This window comes from Lates calcarifer, linkage group LG16_LG22 (genome assembly GCF_001640805.2).
Source record: "Lates calcarifer isolate ASB-BC8 linkage group LG16_LG22, TLL_Latcal_v3, whole genome shotgun sequence".
Taxonomy (NCBI): domain Eukaryota; kingdom Metazoa; phylum Chordata; class Actinopteri; family Centropomidae; genus Lates; species Lates calcarifer.
Genome location: NC_066848.1, coordinates 23,114,106 through 23,140,525, shown reverse-complemented (window position 1 = coordinate 23,140,525; position 26,420 = coordinate 23,114,106). Strand labels below are relative to the sequence as shown.

The window sequence follows — 26,420 nt, the reverse complement described above, 5'->3', positions numbered from 1 at the left end:
ACACACCTATAGCCAGATAGAGAACCAAAGACCCTGCATCAAACACAGACAACAGTTTGCATTCCTGAGCTCTACACGCCCATACATGTGAATTTATGTGCACAGAAGTTCACGCAGACTCACCCATACACACACAAACATGTCCAAATGACCAAATCCATGTCCATTCCTCACTTTCCACCCCTCCCAGCCTCCATTTGGGGCCCATATGTTAACTATCTGTGCTAATTTGTCCCATTGAAACTCTTTTGCAAAAGGAAATGACAGTTTGGAAGGGTGTAATTTTAGAAACAGGGCCGTCCCCTGTGGGGTCAGGAGGCAGACTGTTGACTGGCATGGACGAGATTCATCTGGGCCTCATTTTGGTGAACTAGGAGAATAGCTTCCTCCACAGAGACTGGAGCATGTTGGCTAAACAAGCCCAAGCAACAAAGTCTGTCACTGAAAAATGTGGGCAAGTTAGGAAGTTAAGTGGTGACACAATTAAAATCATTTTGCTTCATTCACATGGAAAAGATGTAGCTGTCTGAATAAAACCATTGTTTTACTTTAAAAACAAAACTCCTTTTGTTTGTTTTAATTGTTTAGTCTGCTGTAAAACCACTATGTGTAGACTTGGAAAATGTCAGGTTTGGTGTCCTCCAGTGGTAATATAAAAAAGACACAGTAGCAAACTAAAATGAATTAAAAATTTATCCATCAAAATTGTTTGATTTCTGTTCATATACTAAGCAATTAGTTGTTTCAAGACAAGTTTAGGGCAGTGCATGTATAGCACCAATTTCCACCAGAATGTCTAATTGTTCTACAAACTTAAGCTGAGAATAATTTTAAAGTTGTTATCATTCAGCAGTCAGCAGACAAAAACTGAGTCTGAAATCACTCCCAATAGGCTATATAGTGCACTATATTTACTATCCATCCATTTTATTTTACAGTCCAAATTCTGGGTGTTTAAATGTTCTACTCAAATTCCACAATGAATTGTCCATCAAATGAGCCTTACTTTTTACATGCAATCCAGGGTTTCAGTCTGTGACCAATGTCAGCGAGTTTAATGCAGTGTTTCAAACTGAATACTTCAGATAGTACACTTACACGTAGTACGCTGCTGTACACAGTATACTCACTGGCATAGTGAGGCATGCGTGAATTTCAATAAGGTGTGGTCTCAAATCAAACATGGCTGCTCTGCACTTACAGGAAATGATGATAGCAACCTGTGACCCCAGTTGTTGCCCACCAAATATCCACTGGCTGCTCTGCTCACTTGACTTAAAAAGCTAGACTTAACTTTGGCGACCCGTGTCATGCGACATATAAATTATGTCGCCATCTGTGCCAACAATATGTCATCCTCCCTCAACGGCCATTTTTACAAGTTTGAAAATACATCGGTGGCACATTGATGATGAAATGCACAAAACAATCCATTTAGATGTCAGCATGTTCCAAAGATGAAGTGGTCTATAGAGGATTTTTTATTTTTTTTTTTAAAGCAAAATGAAGAGAGAGAGAGGAGGAGGCTGGTGGAGAGGGAGAGCCACTCATTGCACAACTGATGATAAGAGTGCAGGTGCAGCTGGGGAGAGACCAACTGATCCAGTGAAGACGACAAAGTGGTGGTTGCAGTATGAGGAATGCTACACTGTGTGTGTATGGCAATGTGGCCCATCCACTGCAGGCAATTTAAACTTGTTACTGGGTCGACACAGCTAAAATTTTAAACTTTGAAGTTGCACAACAACAGTAAGAAACGCAAAACCTGCAGGGACAAACACTCAGGCCTTTATACAATCCCTGCAGCAAAAATTAGCCTTTTTTCAAATGTTAATTCACTGTTAATTATGTTATTTACTGATTATTTCATGAAGTTAAAAAATAAGGCATGTGCAATTGCAGCATGTGAAAAAGTTTGGGCCCTCAACTAAGTCAGTACTTAGTCATTAGTCCACTGTCAGGGCCCCTGCAAGCCAACAAATGAATAATAACAAGAGACGGGAAACATAGAGCATCTGTGTTGGGAAGGAAATGACAATGGTCCCCTCTGAAGCCTCACTTTAGTTTATGGGCATTACCATGCCCTTTCAAAAGAAATGAGATATGAGACAGTGAGGACGGGAAAGGAGAGGAGTAAGGGAGTAAGGGAGGGTGAGGAGAGATGCCTGGGTTGGATATCACAGGACATAAATCACTATAACAGCGCTCTGAAGCTTTAGCATTGAGACAGAGAAAGAATGAGAAGGAAGGGGAAAAAGAGAGACGCTGGAGGAGATAAGACCAACTGTTCACCAGATATAAAGATGTTGAAGGCTGGAATGAAGCAGCCATCACTTTTTGGAATAAATGTGCCTGCTCATTGTCATCCTCCCCCTCTTCGTCAGCGTCATTGGTCCTCTTCAACATTAGCCGTGCAGGTGTGACACATGCAGAGGCCAGGCAGCACAGGAATGTGAACATTTGTGCAGGAGGGGGTAGGGCATGAAAATCTGTTGTGTTATTAAGGGATAGGAGATGAATTATATGGCATGATGCTCTGTCCTGTCTACAGAAGAGGAGCTAAGCTACATTTAATCCTTGGAGGTGGTCTCTAAGATCATATGGAGAGAGAGGGGTGAGGAGGAGGAGGAGGAGGAGGAGGAGGAGGGGGCTGACAGTCATCGACCTCATCAGACACGTCCACACACGCCTGGGGAAGATGGGTTGGGGGAAGGGAGGGGGGGGGGGTAGTGTCGAGAAACACGGCTGGAGCCAAAGAAGTTAGGGCTGGGCTATATTTAACATCTCCAACATGTGGGCTTCATTTGGGTGGATGTGTGCACTGCATACCTCCTCTGACAGAGAGAGTCAGCCAGCCAGTCAGTACTCAGCTTCAGACCTGTTCACCGCACCAACCTTTTTTAAGGACTTACTTTAAATTTTCACTAAATAACAGGTTTGTTTAAATAAAAGTCTGGTAAATCAGTTAATCATTAACTGATGTGGAATAATTTCTGTGTTCTCAGTCATGGTGGCACATTTGCAGTCCCATATGGTAACTGTTTATGTTGGCTGGGGGGGCGGTTGCAGGAGATGAAGGGAAGGCGTCCAGGGAGAGACGTGAGACAAAGATAATATGTGATGTGAAATAGATTGATCCATGCTGGTGTTCTAAAAACAACAGGAAGTTAGTCATTGTAGTTCAGCCAGCTGATTTGCCCCGCATTTGTGTCAAAAATGGCACTCCTTCTCCAAGTCATGACTTAGTCACATCAGAACACACAGACATGATACATATAGTTTTAATTTCACAGTGACTTGTACTTTCCCAGGAAGTTATCGTCAGTGTTGTGATGACAATAGAACTTGCATCAGAATCATCATGTTTGAAGTTTTCGTCGCTATCAAATTCCAGTGAATCTGTTTGTACATCTATGGGCACACTGCTAACAGGAACTGCTGCGAGCTGACTCAGCTAGTGCCAATTAGCTAGAGTGTAAGAAAGAAAAAAGAAAAAATAACTGGACTTAAATTACAGCCCACTTGTAACCAGGAAGGGGTAACTATAGTATGAGACATTGAAAACCATTACTGGCATAAGGTAACGGCACTGTTTGGACAATGTCGAACTGATGAATGATCATTTCATTAGTTACTTCAATATAATTGCAATTAAAACAAACATCAGTGTCCAGTCAGTTTTGAGAGAAAGAAGATTTGCCAATTTTGCACATTTGTAGGTGGCAATCAAAGTGAAAAGATTAAATAGAAAAAAGAAATAGTCTCTTCAACAATAGTGAGTGAACACTGTGTTCAGAAAAATCTGGGCTTTGCTGCAATAGCTTGTACCACTTCCTCATCTCTGTCACTCTGTTCTGAAGACCAGAACATCAGTCAATTCATTTGCAGGTATTTGGTCATAAACCACAGTACTGAACAAATGAAATTTTTGACCTGATGATGGTGTTAAGAAAGGAGATGGTGTTAAAGCTAATGGATCACGAATGTTATTAGCTTTTATCCTGAAGGGCACATGAATTTTGTGGCAATTCGTGAACTTGTTTTTAAGACATTTCACTCAAAACCGCAAATGTCAACTTGTGGTGGCTCTAGAGAAAATCAAAAGATCACTGAACCCTTTCATCCTCTGGGTACCATGAATGTCTGCACAAAGTTCCAGGCAATCTATCCAACAGCTGTTGAGATATTTCAGTCTGGACATGAGTAGTGGACCAACCAAATGACCAGCCAACTGACACTGTCATCCACAGAGCCTGCTAAAAGCTAAAAACATCTTGAGAAACCATCATTATGTGGACGTGGTCCAAGATTTAAAGGTACTGCTAATGGAGCAGCAGACAAACAGCTCAGCTATATCATCCGAAAAACAACCAAATCTACGCACAAAAAACTACTATACTACACTGATGTACCACCCGTATACTACCAACCATTTACCAACTACCAATGGACATAAAGTAACAGACACACAGCTGAACACCCACACTCAAGTGCTGTCAGTGAAACTTTCCAATCTCAAGATCTTAGCATAACCTCCTCATCTCCTCCCTAACACACACACACACACACTACACTCAGATTACATTCATAAAAACTTTTATATTTTACAATATAAAAACTTGTTTAAATACTATATATATTATGTATATATTATGTTGTATATTTTACATTTCAGGGGGAGGGTGTAGTGTAGTTCCTATGTGTCCTCTCTCATGCACACAAGTCAACTGCTTTAAGTCAGAGAAGGTCCTTACAAGAACAGTTACACAAACCGGGTATGCAGGATGTTCAAGCAAAAGTTCTGTTTGCAGGTGCAGCACATGTAGATGAACATGTTCCAATAATATTTGTAGATTTCTCCATCTGAGGAATGTGAAAAATGAAGGCTGTAACCACAGTTTCCCATTCGCCTGTGAGGTTTCCTCTGCAGTAAACAGTGAGTGGATTCAGATAAAACCAGTCACAGTCTAATCAACCAGCAGCCACACGAGACAGCACTGACAACAACAGCAAAAACTGTCTGTAGAGACAAACTCAGACCAGACAGGTGTTTTGTCTTAGTGTGCAGAAACACTAAATTAGACAAAGACACACACACAGACACAAAAAATTCTGTCTTGTTTGTTGTATTGGTCATACATTAGAATATACAGCATGATCTGGATTTGGGGGATTGTGATGCTAGAAATAACAAAAAAGAAATGATGTTGGATAGTTTATACAAAAGATGCAGGAGCACCTGTGCAAACAAAACAAAAGAACACACCACCGATGTTTAGACTGTCTGTGTTTTGTCTCAGTGATTGTGAAGTGTTCTATACTTAGAATGAGCTCTGGTTCAGAGAAACTTTGTTTGAGAGGGTTATCATGGCTGAGAGAGCAGGTGTGTGACCCTCTTGGATTTGATAGAGCATTCCCCTGGTTCATTTGTTTTTTTGTTTTTTTTTTTATCTCTCTATAAGCAGGCGAGCTCACTGGAAACACATTCTCATTGATAGTGATGACACAAGTGAGGAGCTGTTGATAGAGAAAGCATCACACTCATTCACATACTGTATGTTGTAATAGAGCATCCCTGCTGGGACTGGAGCAGTTAGTTGTTGAAATTCTTGTTGAGGACACAGGTTTCATTAAGGAAAGGGAGTGAGCTGATAGATGCATCACAGTAGTATGAATTAAAAAGAACGTTTTACAAACTTGTTCCTACCACCCTAAGACTAGGTAGAAAAACAACTGTGGTGATGTGATTTCAATAGAATTATTTGATTTGTCTGTATGTCCACTGTATATGGAGTGTCTATAATATACACGAATGTGTGTGTACTTGTGAGAGTGTGTAGCACCGACACCCACCTAATGATGAAGGACATGAAAGGGGCAAGTCCCAGAGGTGAAGAGGATCCATCCATTGGAGAAGGGTAGAGTCGACTGAGCACCAGCAGCAGCAAGAAGAGACTGGGGTGTAGCTTCACCTGACCACTGTCACTGAACACACACACACACACACACACAGCCAGTCAGATTTAACAATGCAACATATACACATATACACAATATTATCTGGACCGTGCAGGTGGAACTTTAATAATGACAATTTCAGATCCTGCTTTAAAAATACACATACTCTGCAAACAACACATGTACTTAATATACTCGGGTTGTGTCCTGGCAGTTCTGCATATCATACACAGCCTGCTAAAACTTAAATTGCATCATCTTCAGACACAAACTTTCTCCCTGACCAGCGTTTGTTTTTAATTTTCTATTAGGCATACTTAAACAACTCTCTTCAGTTGTCCCTTTTGGTTGCTCCACTTGCAGAATCTGTTAGCGGTTAGTGTTCACAGCTAGGTTTTGCCTGCTTCAAGCTATAGCAACAGTGGACAGCGAGGGTCAATCAAAGACTTGCAATATATAGTCAATCAACTTATCTGATGTAGTGATGAAAGTTTGTAGTGAGGAAGGCTTATTTCAGCAACCTGCCAATGGGGACTGACCTCATTGCTTTTATTCACAGACATAGATTTTTACTCACACTTTATGAGTAGTGGCTGCTAATTTTGGACCCTGTATAGAGTCCGCTAAGGCAGCGTATATGATATTGAATATAAACCTGGCTTGTGAGATTGCAGAGAAAGAGACAATATTTTTGTTGGAGGGCCAGATTTGGTCCACAGGCTGCCTATTGCCTACCACCGCTGTATGATCATCTTGTTCATATTATACATAAGTCTCATATTGTGAAATGGTCCGATATGATGATTAGTAAAATTAAAGATTTAGATGAGATTATTAATACCACTCTCCAATCTGGGAGTGGTATCAATCCTTTACAGTCCTTTATTTTGTTATCTTTGTTGATATGCTGTAGCTATGGCATTGTATGAGAAACAAATGGTTTGGATGGAGTTCTAATGTGCCGTCCAGTTTCTGAACCTGGATTAAAGAGCAATATGAAAACCACATATAATCAAAATTCCAACACAAAACATAACAGGCCTACATTCCTCTGGCTTTTTTAATACACACTGCATAAAGTATCTAAAACCACCCACACTACAGTCATCTCCTCATCCGTCCTTGAGCTGAGCTTTTCACCTCCCCTTTTTTCCTCCATCCAAATCTCATCATCACTAACTGAGTCAGAATGGAAACTGTCTGTCTGTGCCAGCGGTTTCACAGTTTCACTCTGACACACTCACAGTGGGGGAAGGAGGGAGGAAAATGAAGGAAGAGAGGAAAAAGACGAGGACTTAGGCTACAAAGTAACGACTAAACGACTAAAATGTATGAATATCGGGTATCTAATGTGGAGAGGGGCCATGTGTTGCCTTCAGAACCATTTCATTCCCTCTTGTCCTGCTGTCAGAGTCCAGCTCTTTGAAAGATGAACAAAGCAGAGACCAACTCGCCAAAGGTTCAGTGAGTTTTACAGTAGATCTGCTGCAGAAGGAGCCCTTCTACTTTGTCTTGGTGTTCATAAAACCACTCAAAGTTTCAGCAGTGTTAGTTGCTAAAGTTTAAATAAAGTTAGAATATCATCTTAGAATAATGGAAACATGATGGAAAAACTGTGTTTACAATACAGGGAGTGCTTGCAGCTGAGCGTTGTGTGGGTCTGTCAGGAAAGCAGAATGTCCTTCGGGCCCTGTCATTAGTCATGAGGATCTCATAGAACTGAGACAGAACAACAGACCCCCTGCAAAAACAACTTGTGCTTTTCATTACTTCACTCAGCGCAGAACCATCCGCTGGGACTGCCACAGATCGACAAGATGGGAAATGTAATAGCAGCCCAATTAGTAACTGGTCTAATGTGTTTAGTGTCATAGTTCAGTCAAGCACAGCGGGACAGGATGTGATGTCAGAGATAGGGGAGGGGGGGCAGCAGATATTAGGCCACGTTGGGATACAGCTGGAGGCTCAAATGCTTGACAGGATGAAAAAGAGACTCTGTGGCATTTAATGGCACTCTTAAATTCCATGCTGAGGTCCTCCGTGAATTTCTGTCCTCTCTCCCAAAACTCCTCAATCATCTCCAGTATCTGGGTCTTCGATGAAAGGGTTATTTTTGTTGTACATCTTTTAAAGACAAATGGAAACAGGACACTGACCTTAAGTATTTTTATTCCTTCATTTAGAAAGCAGTGAAAGGGACACAGTAGCAGAGACACAGAAGAAGCTCTAAAGTAAACGAAAGCTTTAGCTTACCATTTAGTTAGCTCTCAGACAAATAAATCATCAGTTTGTTTAGGAAATTAGAGAAGAGAACTTGGAGTATGATATGAAAACTGTTTTCTTTGGAAATGGAGGCAGGAGCAGATAAGATAGAGTTTAAATGTGCATAGTGATCTGAAATAGCTTCAGAGATAAACTGGGTTAAGTTTGCTACATTGAGATAATAACATTAGGCTTTTTAAATTTATGAATCTACAGGGCATATAAAAAGTACAGACAACATTCTGTTACTGCGAAGTAACTCTTGATGCTAAGTATATGATCAGGCTTACAGCACATTCTTTTCAAAACCAGATTAGGTTTATAAACACTATCTGTCCATGCCATAATGTATGAGATAAAGGAGAAGACACCAAAAAAAATCCAGTGGTGTCAGATGATTTACAAAATGGCAATATGGATCATTTTGACGCCCTCCCCAGATATTTAATGACTTGCCAGTAGAAGGCCCTGTTAAAGTGAACAAAGTCGGAACTTTCTGGATCCATCAATGTCTTCCCTGTAAGTCATCCTCACCCATTACATTATAACTCCAATCATAATGTGTGGTACCAATGCTTAGCTATGTTTGTGCTCAGTCATAGTGTAAAGTAAATGTCATATCACAGATAAATGCTTGCATAAATACTGAGTGATGTTATAGCTAAACTGTCCACGAGTAATTTGGTTTGTTTACATGCTACTTACACACTAATGTTGCTAACCATGGTCAAAGGGCTTGGCCAACTTGAAATAGCCTACACATTTTTTTCCTCATTCTGGGCATCTTGCCTGTTTCACACCACTCCACATGATGCCTATCTGCAGGGACTCTACATTACAGTCTCTTTTTGATCCTCTTTTGCTGTGTATACACTTTAAATACTGGTTCCAACTGTGTGTATGTCACTTTTTTAATCACTCAACTATCTCTGGATACAGGATTGTCTCACATTGCTAATTCTTTGGGGAGAGCATTTCTATAGAACAGATGGATTACACAGTACATAATGTATATACATAGACTCTAAAGTATAACCTTATGCTTCCAAATCTCATTTCTATAATCTTTCATATATTGTGACCTATTTTGGGAATGCACTTGTACTGCAACTTCCACAAGACTGTTTAAAACCACTAACAGCAGCTCTTCTACCTCCTGTCCTGCTGTGCACTGCCACTGTATGGTGTGGTTGGTCTGTCTGTCTGGGTGGTGCAATACACTGAGATGATGTGGGAATTCAGACGGTCGAGAGCTGGTTCCGTGGGAAATTTGCAAATGTTTTAACAAGGGTCGAAGGGAGTGAGGGGAATTGTGAAAGAGCCCGTCTCAAAGAGCATTCAATTAATTGGATCCATATTAAGATAAGGCTGCCTAGGGAGCTGCTGGAGGACTCCAATGCTTTTAAAATGGGAGTTTGGGCTGAGCTGCAAAGATAAGGCCAATGAACCTCAGTGGACTCAACTCCACACTGCAAAAACAAAACTAAATCTCAACATGACTTACTTTATTCAGTCGTAAAGTCTTGTGCTTTACAGTCGACTGATGCAAATGAAAGCTCTGAAAAAAGGTGCATACAAGGACTCAGTCAAGAGCAATGCATGATTAGAGTTTCTGTTCCCACTTAGGAAGAATCTAGGTTTAGGACTGACAAAAAGTTGCACTAACTTACTCTGGGAAGCCAGTAGCACAAAAGCACCACTGCTTGATCAGCTTAACAAAACAAAAAAAAGCTGTCTGGTATGGCTTAAATGTAAGTAAATTAAACCTATAATGGGATCAAGGAAGTGTGAAAAGCCATGGCAAGGGCTGAATGCTGGAGTGTGCATGTGTGTGGATTAAGGAGAAGCACCTCACCTTTCCACTGTGGCTGCAGCCTCCTCCAGCTGGTTCAGAAGGAACGGATAGAGAGCTGGAAAACGAGTGAAAAACTCTCTGCCCGTCATCCTGAGGGGAGAAGCAGAAAGAAAGAGACAGAATGAGTATTAATGGTCATAAGAGCTTCAGGCATACACCCAAATAACTCTGGATTCATAAAGAGGTTGTCTGTTTAGGATAGTGGTTCCATCCAGATGTTTTAAGACTTGACTTTATAAAACGATAACTAGATGGTGAATTGGTGGAAAGTGGTGTTTTATCCTTTGTCAAGGGTTACTTTAGGAAATTATTATTGCATTTCCATAAAGTTAATGGACTTACAAAAGAGATTTAATAAATGAATGGCCAGAGCTGTTACACCACATACAAATGAATCACTTAAGTTATATTCATCTGCATATCAGCAGAAAATATATGTCAACTGAGAAGTAACACAAAGTTGCAATACAGTAAATATGTCTGAGGTTATTTAAAAACTGTGTCACCATTAGAGAGTTTGTGCATAAGACAGAACTGTTAACAGTTAGTCAATTTGAATTTTTTCACTGCAAAATATCATGCTCAGTACATATGGTCACAATTATTTAAAGGATAATTAGCAGTAGGAGTTTTTGAACCCTTTATTTGCTTTTTAAATAACTGATAGTGACAAAAAGCTTTGGAATCAGAGCAGTATTAAGCAGGAATGGTATATTGTGAACAGCTGCTGCAGTGTAATCAAACGGAGCAATTGTTCACATCAAAGTAAGTCAACTAAAGTGCTTGTTTTTGCCACTGACAGACTGTTATTGTAAAAGTGTCTGACAACATTATGTATAGGATTCCTACAGAGATAGACCTTACCTAGCAGAGTAGCTCTGTATTTGATAGAAGCTAAAATCTTTGTTGAAGTTTTGATCAAGTACGGTATAGTAATGCAGCATATTACATCTCCATGATTGAGTACTTTCATAAATGACTCAACCATGAACAGAAACACTGTGGAATACTGGTGAATTCCAGCTAAATTTGAGTTGAACCAAACTTTCTGTCTCTCAGGGCCACATCAGCTGCAATGATACTATTGATCAAATATAATTTAACATGTTTCTCCACTTATCATCCTTCTATCTACCGCTCTTCTAAATAAGAGATGAAGGGAAAGTGACAAGAAACAGCAAGAGGCAAAGGAGGGGAAATAATGGAGAGCGCAATTTCAGTCAAACATCGCAAAGGTCTGATAGGGAGACGATCTTGTGCCAAATGCTGCCCACTATAACAAATCAAGCCTTTACATTTGTTTATCCTGCCACAGCCAGAAATAAACAGTTGCATTTGTGTGTATGCACATATACTGCGCCATATACCGTGGTCACGTGTGTTTGCGCTTATGTATTCACTCACACACATACACAGCTATCAATAAAATGACAAACTTTATATTTAACGCTGGCGGTCCCGCTGCTGCAACCGCCATTCAGCCTCAGGGCCAATAAAGTTTTTATTTAACTCTGCCTGTCTAAATCAAGTCACTCCTAAAGGGAAGAGGTCTGGTCTGCCAAGCACATGATCACAAGACTGGAGAGATCGCATACTGCTTCAGTCACGACTGCCACTAATTCTGGACTAACGCACAAAAACACACACCCTTCTTGGACCTGGTTCAAGTTAGCAGCAGGCACTGTCATGGTAGGCAAATGAGTCATGTGTGAAGGTTTCAGAACCCCTTTCAACATGGATGTGACACACTCCTCACCTCCTATGACCTGACACATACACACAGCAGTGATGAGGTGTGGGGGTCGCTGTTGCTGCAGCTTCAAATAAACTTTATTGTCACTGTATACATGTGTAAATACAGGACTGTGTGTATTATATAAGAATGTGTGCTCCCTGCCCTCCTCTGCTCTCTCTAATGAGAGTCTCTCAGTCTGACAAGTCTCTGCTGCCTGGAGGACAAAGGTCAGAGGTTGTGTCGGAGCAGATTAGATGGGGTAAAAGGGGCAAGGGTCACAGAGGAGGAGAGAGAAGAGAGGAGAGGGTGTAAGTGAAAAGGCCTGGTCATATTTGTGGGCTCAAGGCTGTGTGTGCACACTTACATAGACTACAATACCTTCCAGGCAAATGGCACAAAAAGTCTATTGAAGATTAGTTGCAGTGCACAGGGAAGAAGGGTAACCAAGTGCATTTAGTTTTTTACTTACAATTTTAGAGGTACTTTACTGGAGTATTTATGGGTTACATTATTCTTCTATTCCATGACATTTCAGAGGAAAACATCATACTTAAAAATAAAAATTATTCAGATCTGAATATTTTATGTCACTGATAATATAGACAATATAGACATCAAAAATCTCATATTACGATACAGGCAGACATGTTGTGATACCCAATATGGTGCGACCACTGCAGGTGCAGCCTGTTGAGCTCTCATTATGATTCTACTACAACAAAATGACTGTAACAAATCTTGTTTTTTTTAAGGTATCCCGACTGCATGTGTTCAGTCATGATTGGTTAAAGTTAGGCTACTGTAATTAGCCCACCACAAAAACAAAACAAAACAAAACATGTATGAACCTCAAAAATCAATGTCTGAACCAAACCACGGATCTGGAGAATCATTACACCCCTACACAATGCTCAAAAACATGGACATTTTTGCATGTACAAGAGCACATGTAGTGCACAGTGAGGAGTTGAAACAAGCTTGAGATAAAGCTGGATGCACTGTTTGGAATGCAGAAAGCAATCTTCACTCTGTCAGCTTTGTTTACAGTTGCATTTATCTCAACAGCGATATTGGTTCAACATCAACGTACGGTTACGGAGCGGAGAGGCCCGTGTGGAACAACAATCTACAAGCAAACAACATGTCTGGGTTCAAGTAACTATGTAAAATACACAGCTGAAATTCCCACAGACAGTGAGAAGCTCAGTCTTTCCAAACACACAAATACACATAATGCTGTAAATAAACTGGTTTGTATGAGAGGGAAATGTGTTTATGCTCCAGCTCCAGTGGACCAAGAGACGCTGACACACACACAACCACACACACAGTCAAATATTAGAGTGGACAAGCTGTCACAATGCATTTTCTGCTGCCAGAGATCACAACCATAAAATCATGGTAATAACAGAGACCAGACATACAACCGACTGTGGAAAAGACAAACTCTCAAAGACAATTCTAAATGAGTTGCAGCTTTCTTACAAACATGCACAGTGCTGTACCAGGTCAATAGAATTAGATCTACTGGCACCAACTGAAATATTACAAGTACACTATTGTAACATAAAGGTAATGACTCGTAAACTAAAAATATATCAAAAACATGTACATCGTTCTATTCCTCATTCATCATAAATTCTCCCACATGCATATAAAAATAACCCGACACAATATTACGAAAAAAGAAAGTAGCAGACATGAGGAGGGGGACATAACTGAGAGCTGTACAAACAGAGGGAGAGCAGACTAAAAACACAAGAGAAAACAGACAAGATAAACAGAAGCAGCCTTGGCTTGGTTAGGAGTTTTCAGAGGCCTTTAGAGAAGTAGCCAATAGAAATACAGTAAAATACAGACTGGGCTTCCTGGAATAGGGCCTATAAAACTCAACCCTGGATTATCTACTGGGAAGCAAATCACTTCTGAGCTCAGTACAGACCTGCTTACAGTGACAGTGCTAACATGCTGATGTTTAGCAGCTATAATGTTTATCAAGTTCTCTGTTTTAAAGCTGGAAGGCAGGATGTGGTTAGCTTAGCTTAGCACAACAAGGCTCATTCTGTGTTCATGTCACATCACAGTTACCGTAAATACAAGTTTCTGTCTTGTACGCACGCTAAATTGTGACTACAACTAAGACACTTGGATTATTGTCAAAACCAAACAAGTATGGATGCCTCACATCAGCCATGTCGTACAGTATAATCAAACCCAAATTTGATGGATATGTTGTTACACATAGCATTTTATAACAGAATCTTTTCTGTATCTATCATCCATCCATATGAGGTGACTTTGGAGTTTACAGCCACGCTCATGTTAAGGAGGTATCCCATGTTCACCATCTTGTGGTAGCATGCTGACATTTGCTCATTAGCACCAAACACAGTACACAGTACAGCTGAGGCTGATGGGAGTGTGATTAGTTTTGCAGGTATCCAGCTCTGGCCCCCTATCTATCCATAAATCTAAATACACCACAGCAGATGAGAAGACATTTCAAACAGAGAAATAAAACACTGTAATGCCAGGACAACAGAGACATTTCTAAGGAAAACTTTGCTGCAGCATCAAATAAATCTGTGACATTGTTTGATCATGTTAAACTTGCTGCACCCAAGTGCTTAACCCAGCCTAACCTCTAAGATGGATACAACAAACCATAAAATATATGTGGATGGATAGTTCCTTGACAGGGCACCGGGAGCTTGTTATAATTCAAAGGTTTTGTGTTTTTTTTTTTTTTAGAAACCCCAAAAATATTCTACAGTTTTTCAAATAATCCTTATCAGCAGAGCGGGACCAACAACTGATAACCTTCCAACTAAAACCTCTGAACAGATTCATCATTTGCACAACTGAAACCCGTTTTGACTCGGTGTGTGGTTGTTGCAGATAATCGCATCACCATTTTATCCCCCGAAAATGAGACATCCACCAACTGACAGCTTGTCCGGCAAAAAATATCATCAGCATGACAGAGAGAACATGTTGGATATGTAGGTTAGTGCATTGGGCTGTAAATATTTCTAGTAATCTCACCACTTACACCCTGATAATATGTGAGAATATCATCACCTGTGTTGTTTACTGTGACTGTGGAATTTTAGGTGGCAGTCTTCCCTAAATAAGAAATCATGTGGCCAATGGGATGAGAGTCTTGTTCTGACTAAAATCCACACACTTTTGAATGATCCTATTTAAATAAGCTACCTGAAGGCATCTCAGTCTAAGGTCCGTCTCTGAAAAACTAACTGTACTGTACTTTACAAAACATGACCATTTATGAAACCTTTTATTACAATTTTCTGATATGATTAATCGAAGTTTAACTAATATCATCACAACCAACAGCTCCTTGAGTTTCAATAGAGCCTTTCAGTGCTGCTCTGGTCTATAGTGGAAATGCTGCTTCAAGTTTCAGAGCATTTTTATCCACCACACATTATTGTTCATAGATGTATAATAAGTGAATGCTCCTGGCCCTCATAAGAGCAGAAACTTTTTTTTTTTATAAATAATACTTTGATAGCATGAAATTTACATTAAAACACAGATACAATGTTGTCATTTCCCTGTCGCTGGTACAGCAGCAATGAAGACTTGAATCTCCACAGGCAAAATTCAGGAGAAGGTTTGAGTAGAGGAAAACCTGCATTTCAGCCAGAGTGCTGTTACAACAGCGCCCCTCAGTGGTGTACAATAAAAACTGTTTACATACATCTGATACTAAATTGTTTGCCTTCTTGTCAAGTGACTGACTGTTGATGTACTATAAAAAATATAGATTTATTACATTCCATCGTAGACAGTCCAGATCAGAGACTGAAATAGTTTAGGTTGAAAAACAAGTGGGGAAAAAAGTAGTTACAGTCATTTGGTATAATTACAGTCAAGTACAAGATGACTTGCATAAATGAAATTGCACTGGAAATAAGGGGAATAACCTCAACCCACTAACTGAATTCCCCTTGTTCCAGGGCATTTCTTTCCTGTTTTTTGCACATACATTCAAATGTTAGTGTTTCATTCTGCACTGATGCACATGACAGTAAACTTAAACTGGTAGAGCAGTGTTTGAGAGGAAGAAGAGAGGGAGAAAACCTGTTCTTTTTCGAGTGCTCGTCCTTCCCTTTCTTCACGCCAAAGATCCTTGTGATTAGAGTGCTGAAGAGAAGAGTGGAGGAGTTCCTCACCTGGGACAGAAAACCAATCAGGGAATGAGAAGGTGGGAAGACTGAGAAATGAGGTCTATGCAAATCTGTAAGTCATCATAACAGAGGCAAACATCAGCATCACAGATCAACAAATTAGAGAGCAGTGATTTTCATCAGCACCATGCAGTTTTGCCGCAGACATAGAGTCAGTAAATCAGGCACACTGAGCTTAAACTAATGCAATCCAACGCAACAGCCCTGCAATAAATATTAGCTTCATGAAGGTCATTATCAGAGAGATGATGATTCAACAATATGGTCATTTTGCAGCTACTGTTTGTGGAGCTGTTGAATTGTTCTGTGTCACTCTATTGGAGAAAAATGTCTAAAACCCTCTCCAACAGGTTAGTGTTAGGATGCACATTAGACGTGATGAATAAAGATGTCAGTTGAAACTCACTGCCCAGACAGGAGAGGTGAAGCCCAGCACAGCAGGCCTGCATTCCATCTGAGACGAAGGGGATGATGTTTTCCCCCAGACGAGTGTCCCTGTACAGAGCCCTGAGGATGTTCAGAGCATGGACCTGAGATGGGGCAAACAGATCATGTCTAAACACCCAGCAGAATCACATTAAGAATACATCACATTACAAATCACGTTAAAGACAATAATACCTGTCAAACTATGTCACCATGAGAACACATCACCTTTGACGATTCACTGCAAAACTGGCTATCAGCATGTGATAAGCCAGAAAGAGTAGAATAGAGAAAAGAGTATAATGTGACCTTCAAAAGGTGACTGGGGTCCAGCATAAACTGGTAGACAAATTCATCAGTGACAGACAAAATACACCACCAATTAGCTACTATTCCTAATGTAATTTCTATGACTGGGCTGTCTCCTCAGTGCTATCCACCACTATCACACCAGTAGTCCTTATGATGCCATTTTTGTCTGTTTGGAGCAGCTGTCCCTGGTGAGATCTGGCTACATGTGAGACTTGTGCAGTGAGGTACTGAATGATCATACCTGAGGGACAGTGGAGCTGTCAGTGTTCCTGTCAGCTGATGGCATGGCCAAGGTGATCAGTTCTCTCATTGTCATCTTCAGCAGACTGCAACTGGATGACTTGGGCTCAGAGGAGAGCAGAGCCTGCAGAGGAGGAAGAAAAAAAACACATCAACACAGAACAGCTATATAGTAATTAAAATAAACAAAGAAGAATTACTGCCCAATGGTTGTATGCCTCCACCAACCAGTCCAGTTGCAGTTAATTGTTGAGCTATGGCCAAAAATGTGTTTTGTGCAAAGGTCAAGTCACAGTAGGTCACCAACAAAATGAAACCACTTTATCTTTGACTCTAAGTGAATGTTTGTGTCAAACTTGAAGAAATTCCCTCGAACCATTACTGAAATATGGAGTTCATGAGAATGGGGCAGACAGACGGCCAACCATAATATCTCCTGCCACAGCTGCCGCCAGTGCAGAGGCATGAAAACATGAACAGCCATACAGTAAAATAAAGTTCAATAAAGAAAAACAAGCTGTTTAAATAATCAACACTCTGAAATATGTTTGTTTGTTTCCTTTCTGCCTGTAACAGGGAAAGATAACTTCCTGCTGGTAATGAGAGGTGCAGATTACTGCATTACTACTGTTACTGCAACAGGTCACCTCTCAAAGACCTGGATCAGATGCCATCCTCATACCGACAGAACGATAATAACGTATGTTGATGCAATATCAAGATATAACAGCAAGAAATATGTGAAATGCTGCCACACTGGTATGATCCTACATATGTCAAAGTTATGTTGCTCATTCAGACAAGTATGACTTGGTTTTATCAAGTCTAACATACAGCACTGTTTTCTAACCTATGGAGAAAATCCTTTCACATATTTCTTAGTTTATTAAAAAAGATCAATAAGTTGTTTGTGCAACTGATGCACTTGTTACTGTTCTTCATTACAGGCCACATGAAAAACTATAATAATGTCTGGATTGCTATTCAGTGTGTATTTATGGTTAAGAACCTCTTATTTCTTTGTTCTAAAATTGCAGCAGCAAAACCTCTAAACTGAACTTAAGTGTGCCCACCACCATATCAAATCTTATCCTGTAACAGACAGCCACAGCCATTACATAAGTTTGTCTATACTGACAGCTTCAGTGCTGAATGACATCATTTGTATGTGCCAGGAGTGGGAGTTGGGAATGTGGGAGCAAGGAGGTGACAGCACTTGGCTGCTGTGTGAGAGCGGAGTTATCTTACTGTGGGAGCTGATGGGAGCCAGCTGTGTGTCTGGCCTGGGTTATGGTTAAGAGTTAGGCCTGGGAGGGATAGAGAGATGGAGGATAGACGTAGGGAGGAAAGGAGGAGGAGGAGGAGGAGGAGGCACAGTCTGGCTCCTATGAACTCCTGGGGAGTAGGGATGGAGGACGGTAAGAGGAAGAGGAGGGCTAGCCTGGCGGTTCCTATGAAGTCTGTCCCAGGTCGGTTCAGACCGGCGAGAGGCAAGCGCAGGAGCCAGCCTTCCTGGATCTGACTCCGTCTTTCTGTGTGCAGGAATGCAGCTCAAAGCTCTGCCAAAGTGCAGACGGCTGCTTCTCCCCAGACTTCCTCTGCTTTGTCGGGCTGTCCCTCTTTCTCCTTTATCTTATCTTCTCTGTTTCGCCGGTCTTTCTTAATCTTCATCTTAGGTCATCCATCTTTGTTTTCTATCATGCTGTGTTCTGCATATGCTGCTCTTCCTCTATTCTCTCTACTTTACTGTGTCTTCACTTTTCTGTCATGTCTTTTAATTTGAAAAATCAATAAAGCCAGGGAACAGGGATGTTCACAACATTTAACATGTAGATGATTCCCATAATGTCCCACAAATAATCAGGGATAATTACACCACTGCCAGAAAGTCAAAGTTAGGACTTTTTAAAGTTGACATTGAATTAAAAACTGTTAAAAACAAAAAGAAAAGAACCACATCTGGCTAAATCCATCTACTTCAAAGATTTCAGACCATTTTTAGACAGCACACATGCCTGGCATAGAAACACATTAAAAAAGAGTCAGTGATGTCAGTGGTGCAGCCGTGTGCCTCCTTCCCATAACCACAACAAAGAGCAACCCCGCTCCAAAATTACTGCTATGATAAAACATGAACTCTGTCATGTCTAGTCTTAATATCAGTTATCAGAGGAAGTGGGGAGGCGAGCTGTGGCTGAATAACAGACTGAGTCAGTCAAGTGTTAAGGCAGGTTAGCAAGAGATTACAACACATTGTTAAAAGGTGTGTGGGACTGGTGACTACTAAGAGGGGTCACCGAAAGGACAGTGTGTGAGTGTCTGTGTGTGTGTGTATGCATGTGTTATGAGTGTTATGTGAGTGTGTCAGTGAGAAAAAAAAGACAGACGGATTAAGAAACTCAGTGTTCTTCCAGCATGAGTGCTCCAATGGCTTGCCAAGAACTGCTGATTGCACTGCTTTTAGAAGTAAACAGGAACACAAACATACACACATGCATGTGCACACACACACACACATACAGACACACACACAGGGTTTCTATTACTAAACTTCTGAGACCTTTCCAAAAACCATTCACAAATCATTACCTTTACCATGTCCATGCAAAATATTCCATCGTAATTTTCATTTTGACCAAATCTTAATCTTTACCATCACATGAACTCATGTTATTACATGAGCTTATATTTTGCCAAATAGTCCTTCATTCTCATGTTCAGACCATGACTGCAAACTAAAGGCATATTTTAACTGACCTAAACCAGCAAATTAAACCAGCACATTAAGCAGCAACAATAGAAAGAAAAGTGTGGAGATATGGTCTTAACCAGTAACAAAGGACCACTGTGTCCAGAGCGGGTTAGATTCACCAAGGATGGGTGAACCAGTGTGACCATCGCTCTACCACACACTCTGCAGAAACTAAATCAGAGGAATGTGCTGTTTACTGACAAAGGTCTGCATCTTCTGCATTCTGAAGTGTTGTAATTTAAACAATAACCTCTTGCCAACACTTGAAATCAACAGTGTGAGTCAGTCCAGCATCCAGACTGAAACTTTACAAGCACCCTTTTGATACTTCTTAGCTCAGCTGCTATGTCAAAATCTTGAAAACCGTGCCTACGCTCACCTGGAATGTAGAAGGGTATTCCAGCGCTGCGCCGTGTGGCACACAGCTTGGACGACGGATCGCTGGATTTGACCTCATCCAGAACCTCGGACAGCCAGCGGGCTGGAAGCTGCTGCAGAGACTGACTTCCACTCCTTATACACACATAAACACACAGAAAAACATGGGTAATAAATTACAGGGGACTTCTTTGAGCTTCTCTCTTTAGAATTATGATCACAGTATTACATCAAGATGCATTTTAGTCTAATGATCAATGAATCAATGAAACATGAACTTACTTGTCTTGATTCATTACATATGACATATTTACTTATTTGATTCCATTTTATATTTTCATATACAAGTAAATTTCAGTTGTTGTTTCAGTAGTTGTTATTTCATGAACTCAAATTCATTCTAAGTTCACCTTTTAGTACTAATGTTCTATAGAAACTAGAGTTGTCAGCTGCAATGTTCAGTATCCTCATTATTTGTATTTGTATACATATTTTCAAAATAGAAAGTCATACTGCACACTGCTGCATGACTTAAATCTCTTCCAATAAATCCAACACTGACATGCCAAACCAGGAACACATATTTTATAAGTTTTTTATAAAATGATGGGGATAAGCAGGACCTTCTCTGTGTTTCAGGGCCTCCTGGTTTAGTATGATTATGTTTCAAATACTATGAACTGGTAATTCCCATGATAGTGTCTGTGGGCTGTGAAAAATCATCATCAGTAATCTTAACTTAACCTTAACTGTGTCTATGTATCATGCTGCATATCTTAAGAGAAAATCTTCCTGAATGTTAATCCATGGTCTTATGCCCGTTTAAGAGGGGTTGATGTTACAAAGGAAGTTGCTGCTTTAAACTTTCTGACACATTTATTCTTCTCTGTGGTAAACGTTTTAAACAAATGTTAAGAATATGATTTGAACCAGGTCTGGAAAACGGACACCCACAAGAAACCGCTCTGCCCTGTTCTGTAAGAAGCAGCTGTTTAACAACAGCCAGAGGAGCGGAGCGGATGAATTAAAACAATTCAATGTGGGGGACAGAGCAAGGGCGCAGCGCTGCTACACACACTCCACTGTACTACACACACTTGACACACCAAGGACACACGCACATCCTCACTGCCAAACACATGCGGTGAGTTATATACAATAAACCAGGTGATTTCCAACCAGGATATACTTAATACCCCAGAGGGTATGTCTGCAGTTTCCAAGAGGGACATGGAAAGATTATGGAGCATCTCAACAAATCTTTTAAAATATATGAATTATAATTTGATTTAAAAAAAACACACACACACATTGAGTGAGCTTTAACACCCCAGCTGCAATTAAGAGCATGCAAAACCTAATTAGCAAACAAGGAAAGAAGTAGAATGGTTAAAATATAGCTAAAAGTTACTGATAAATAGTTGGAAAAGCCAAAAGTAATGGATGAATGGTTAAATAGTCAGCTACAAGCAAAGGACAAAGCTTGAAACAGCTAAAAATAATGTATAAATGGTAGTAGCACGGATGCAAACGTAACCAAATCAACCTAAACACTGACAGTTCAATAGTTTGTTAATATATCGTAGCAATACATTTACATGATTAACTGTTAAAAACATATCCAACACATGTAGAGCATGTCAGGTAGTGTGGATGAAGGGGTAGTTGAGTTCATTTGGCAGGGCTGTGGGGGTACAAGTGAAAAAAACCCTCTATTCAGTGTGAACCACTGCTGTAAACAACTGCAGATATAAATGTACATGCCTAACCAGGGAACTCAGGCATGGAGAGAAAAAAATGAGAGAGAGTGAGGAGAGATATAAAGAGTCAAAGAAAGAGAAAAGGGAGAAGAATGAAGAGAGAGACAAAGAGACACCAAGAGAGTGCAAACACACTGGAACACACCAGAGCCAGATCCCGAGGCAGCGCATCAAAAGGCCGTGGTTAAGCACCCCGCAATCAACACCCCATAACCCAGCACACGGCCTGCATACCATCCACACACTGCTCTTCCCCTCCTGAAAACACAAACTCACATCGACACATGAGCCTGGAGTGGAACACACACACTCCCAGCACTCCTACACACAACCACTAGAATGTCGCCCTCATTACACAACACACTGAGAGGCTGGTTTCTGTACAAGAACAAAACAAGTGAGTTTTGTTTTAACTGCTCAGCACTGGGTGGTTCAAAGTCAACACTGCTGCGACGGTTTTGTGGTTCGACACCTGCCGCAGGGCTAAAGACATCTTCCACAGCCCGCCATTGAAGAAAACAAGAAAGTACAGGAAAGTGAGAAATTCTTTCATGTCGTTCAGAATTAAAAGATGTTTTTTTTTTCTTCCCCTCGGGAGGATAACAGTGGGATTATTTCCTTGAATAGCAGGGGTGATGGGGAGTGTGGAGTTCAGTATGGGGCTCCAGCCAAGTTTAATGTTGCCCCTGGAAGCAGGTTGCTCCACCAGTCTAATACCATTCAATGTGCAATTTAAGTGCACAAGCAGCTTTCAATTCTAAAACTGAGATTAATTTTCTATATCCTCAGTGGGGCACTTCATTAATTCTATAATTAAACAATGTATCAGAATTTAATTTTAAAAAATTCTTATCAGCTTTTTAATTCATAAAACATCATAACTGATTTAGTGCATTATGAGCTGACAAATGCTCATGCTCTGTTATCAGCAGCCCAATTTTTTTTTTATGCCCATGTATCTGTTGGCTGTCCAGAGGGCACCAGATAATGAATCATTCCAATTATCCAGTCTTGATGTAATTACAGTATATTATATCTGAAGAGTGATACTGAGAGAACTGGCCCGCTTGCTAATTACAAGGCACACTGATGTTCACTTGTCATGATGGAAGCTAATTCCCACAGCCATTCAGCAGTATTACCTTTCAGCCCCTTTGCCCTGAATGTGAACACACACACCTGCACAGCATGTCGGTGAGGCGTACAAAGCCCACATAAGCCAGTTCAAAGGCGCCACGATGACGGGACTGCAGGAGCTGCTGACGGAAGTACAGGCCTACCCCCTCCACCTGTAACAGAGAGAGAGACACAGAGAGGGAATCAGCAACTGAACTGTAACAAGGCCAGTGCTGCTTTCTAGGTGCCTGTGCGTCCATGTGCGTGTTATGTATGCATGAATGGTTGGAGACCACCTGCAAACAGTGAAGAAAGTCACAAGTGCATCAGTTCATCATTGGCTAAACAGTGCAGTAGCAGGTCAACCTGTTTTCTTAGTTCAAAGATATAGAGAGAAAACAGTTATGGAAGTGTATTAACTTTATTACACATATTTCATGTGTTGTATCGAAAGCTTTCAGTTCTAGTTTCAATCATTTACATACATATACATACTGTATATATGTTAGATATATGCTAAAACTTATTATTTACTTAATTTACTTTTAAACGACATTGTTTCAGAAGTCATTGAAGTTTTTTGACACTTCAATGACTTACTTTGAGTTATGCATCATCCCCTGTCATTACCTGTCAACTCATTACATGCAATTTGCTAAAATATGGATGTTTGAGAAGTTAAGGCTAACCCTCATCAAGAGAACACTTTAACTCATCAACTCTGAGGACGCAAAATCCACGTCCACACCCAAAAGCCATGAGCATTAGTTTATTTGTACAGAGAACAAAACAGAAATGACTCACATCTATATAAAACTACTTCTGTATACTTCGTGTTAGTGTGTGAATGATTTTGTAATGTCAAGCAATTACACATCTAAATACATGCAATAAGGTCAAAACAACGGTTCATTTTCTTTGACAAATTCCAACTAAAAGTACAGAGCTAGGGTGTATAAAAGACGATCATTCCCTGATGAACTGCATTACCTAATCCCACGTTAGCCTTTTCTCTATTTGGCAAGCACAATGAAGCTGCAACACTGGCTACACTCTTGTTTTAGAGACATCACTTAGTTTTCAGCCAGTGAGCATTGGACATGTTAAGCGTGAGAGCGGCATGTCAGTAGCGTGACAAGTGTGTTCAAATAAGGATGCTGAGACATCCACATAATGGCCACTGTCAGTAAAACCATCCAGTTAGTAACAGTGTTAGCGACATTATTCTAACTATACACATACACACACACACACACACCACACACCACACACACACACCACACACACACACACACACAAAAATGAGTGCTGTTTCTGTGGCAGTGTGTAAACTGGTGAGTGTGTTGCAGGTGAGGCGGCAGGGCGAGGCGGACGCAGAGCTCCAGTGCCCTGTCATTAAGGCTGTGGTATCACCGCCACCACAGAAGCAGCCAGGCCCCGACTTAGTCAGGGGTGGCATGGAGGGCACAGGGAGGGGGTGGCAAGGCCCTGATGCAAAAAACCCCTGTGTGAAAAGGGTGAAAAAAATCCCAACGGCCCCTTAGGGGATGTGGGGTTAGACACAACATCTAAACTAACACAGACGGAGACCCGCAGATGAACTAGGAGCACGCCAGTCACTGTAACCTTCTGAAACCGGCCCTGATGCCACTGAAAGAGGGAATAGTGATGCACGAAGATGGGTTTATAGAGGAAAACAGCGAGAGAATGTGCTGAAAAGGACAAAATAGATGAATGAAAAAAATGTGTAAAATGGAAATATTACTCGAGGAATGAATGACACAAAAATGTAGGGCTTAGGCAGCCCATTTCTGGCCATGTGACTGGTCAATAAACTCAACTGACCCTGCAGACCCAAAGTGGACTAACTTAAACACCAAAGTATGGACTGAGGAGACCACAGCTGTACCAAGCCCAATGACTTATCACACTAGTGGCCAGAGTGGACTCCCAGGACAGGCCTGACCTCACCGGGGTAAAAATGGCAGCGACAGTCACTGTTAGATGGCCCGTGGCTGCCGGGTCCCAGACCGCTGCGGTGCTGAGCTGGGCCGAGCCGGGCCGCGGCTTCGCCTATTTAAAGCTTCCCTCCCGAAGGTTCCCGTCTGAGTAACTGTTCAAAAGGGCCGAGCAAGCTTCCTGCGCGGGGCGGGGGAGGGTGGAGGGGGGTACTTTATTTAGACGTCAACTTCCTGTTTGCAAACGTGCCCGTTTCCCAGAAAAACTTCCATGTGCGGAGAGAGAAGTTTCCCAAGTCTAATTACATGTATGGCTCCAGGCTGTGACAGTGACCCAAATAGCCAACTTCTCCCCTGACGGCACAGGGTTAGAAAGCACTCTGATAATGTTTGTTGTTGTTGTCGCTGCAATCTGCAGGAGGAATTTTGAAGTTCTGGTTTATAAATGGAACAGGCCATAAAGTAATATTCATTGTTTCATTGTCTACTGGAACATGCTAAATGTTATTCTCTTGTGCTCTAGTCCATCACAGTTGGACTTTGGAATCAGGTAAAAATGTTAATTTAGACTTGAATTGTGGAACAATTCACATATCAGTGACACGCAGTTAGACCCAAGTCTAACTAAAGAAACAGAGGACTATGACCCTTCTTTGATCTAAATGTTGTATGATGTTGCTGTAAGAAACTAGAATTACCACTGTGTGGCTGTATACATCCACCAACCAGTCAAGCTGCAGTTATTAGCATGTGAATTATAGCCAAAAATGTGTTTTATGAGGTCAAATTGACATTGACCTTTGAACTCTGTGACCACCCAAATCTAATAAGTTCATCCCTAAATTCAAGTGAACATTTGGGCCAAATTTGAAAGCATTACTGAGATACTGGATTCATGAGAATGAGACAACCTGAAAACATGATCCCTCTGGCCACATACTGTCGCTGACGTGGAGATATAAAAATGAGGAACACAGGCAAGGAGTCTTCCAGGAGGCTATATCTCACACAGTTATTTAATTTCTCTGTTTTTATCTTGTAATATGTTTTTTTTCCTGGAGAATGCCTCAGTTAAGCCTTTAATGTCTATCATCTTATTGTATCAGTCTTTTTTCACAGAAGACAATTTAAGTCACTGTAAAAAAAGGCACTGGATTAAATAATAAATCAGTGGTGGCTGAATTCCATGTAGCTGCTTCAGTTTTGGGATCCTGGTATTATTCATGCTGCCTCACACTGTCTTGACTGTGTTTTTGCCTACTATAAGCCAAAAGTCTAAATGTCTGGTGTGAAAAAGGCCTACTGTAATTTATCTTCTATATGTTCATATATAACCAACCAAAACAACATATCTACCTGTAAACTACCACCTGCTGTTAATGGTTTATCCTCAGGTTTGCCTGATAGCCAGCTGAACTAACAATGACAGTAACAGAATCATTATGGAAAAGAAC

At 40.8% G+C, this 26,420-nt stretch overlaps 1 protein-coding gene across 1 annotated transcript in view; it reads right to left on the bottom strand.

The window, feature by feature from the left end:
• thada (THADA armadillo repeat containing) overlaps positions 1-26,420 on the bottom strand; it is an 86,602-nt gene that overhangs the window by 46,579 nt on the left and 13,603 nt on the right. Inside the window, 8 exon segments of the mRNA XM_051076651.1 lie at positions 5,854-5,985; positions 10,076-10,165; positions 15,918-16,009; positions 16,431-16,463; positions 16,465-16,554; positions 17,004-17,129; positions 20,138-20,267; positions 23,072-23,181. Of these exon segments, the coding sequence (XP_050932608.1) occupies positions 5,854-5,985; positions 10,076-10,165; positions 15,918-16,009; positions 16,431-16,463; positions 16,465-16,554; positions 17,004-17,129; positions 20,138-20,267; positions 23,072-23,181 (803 nt within the window).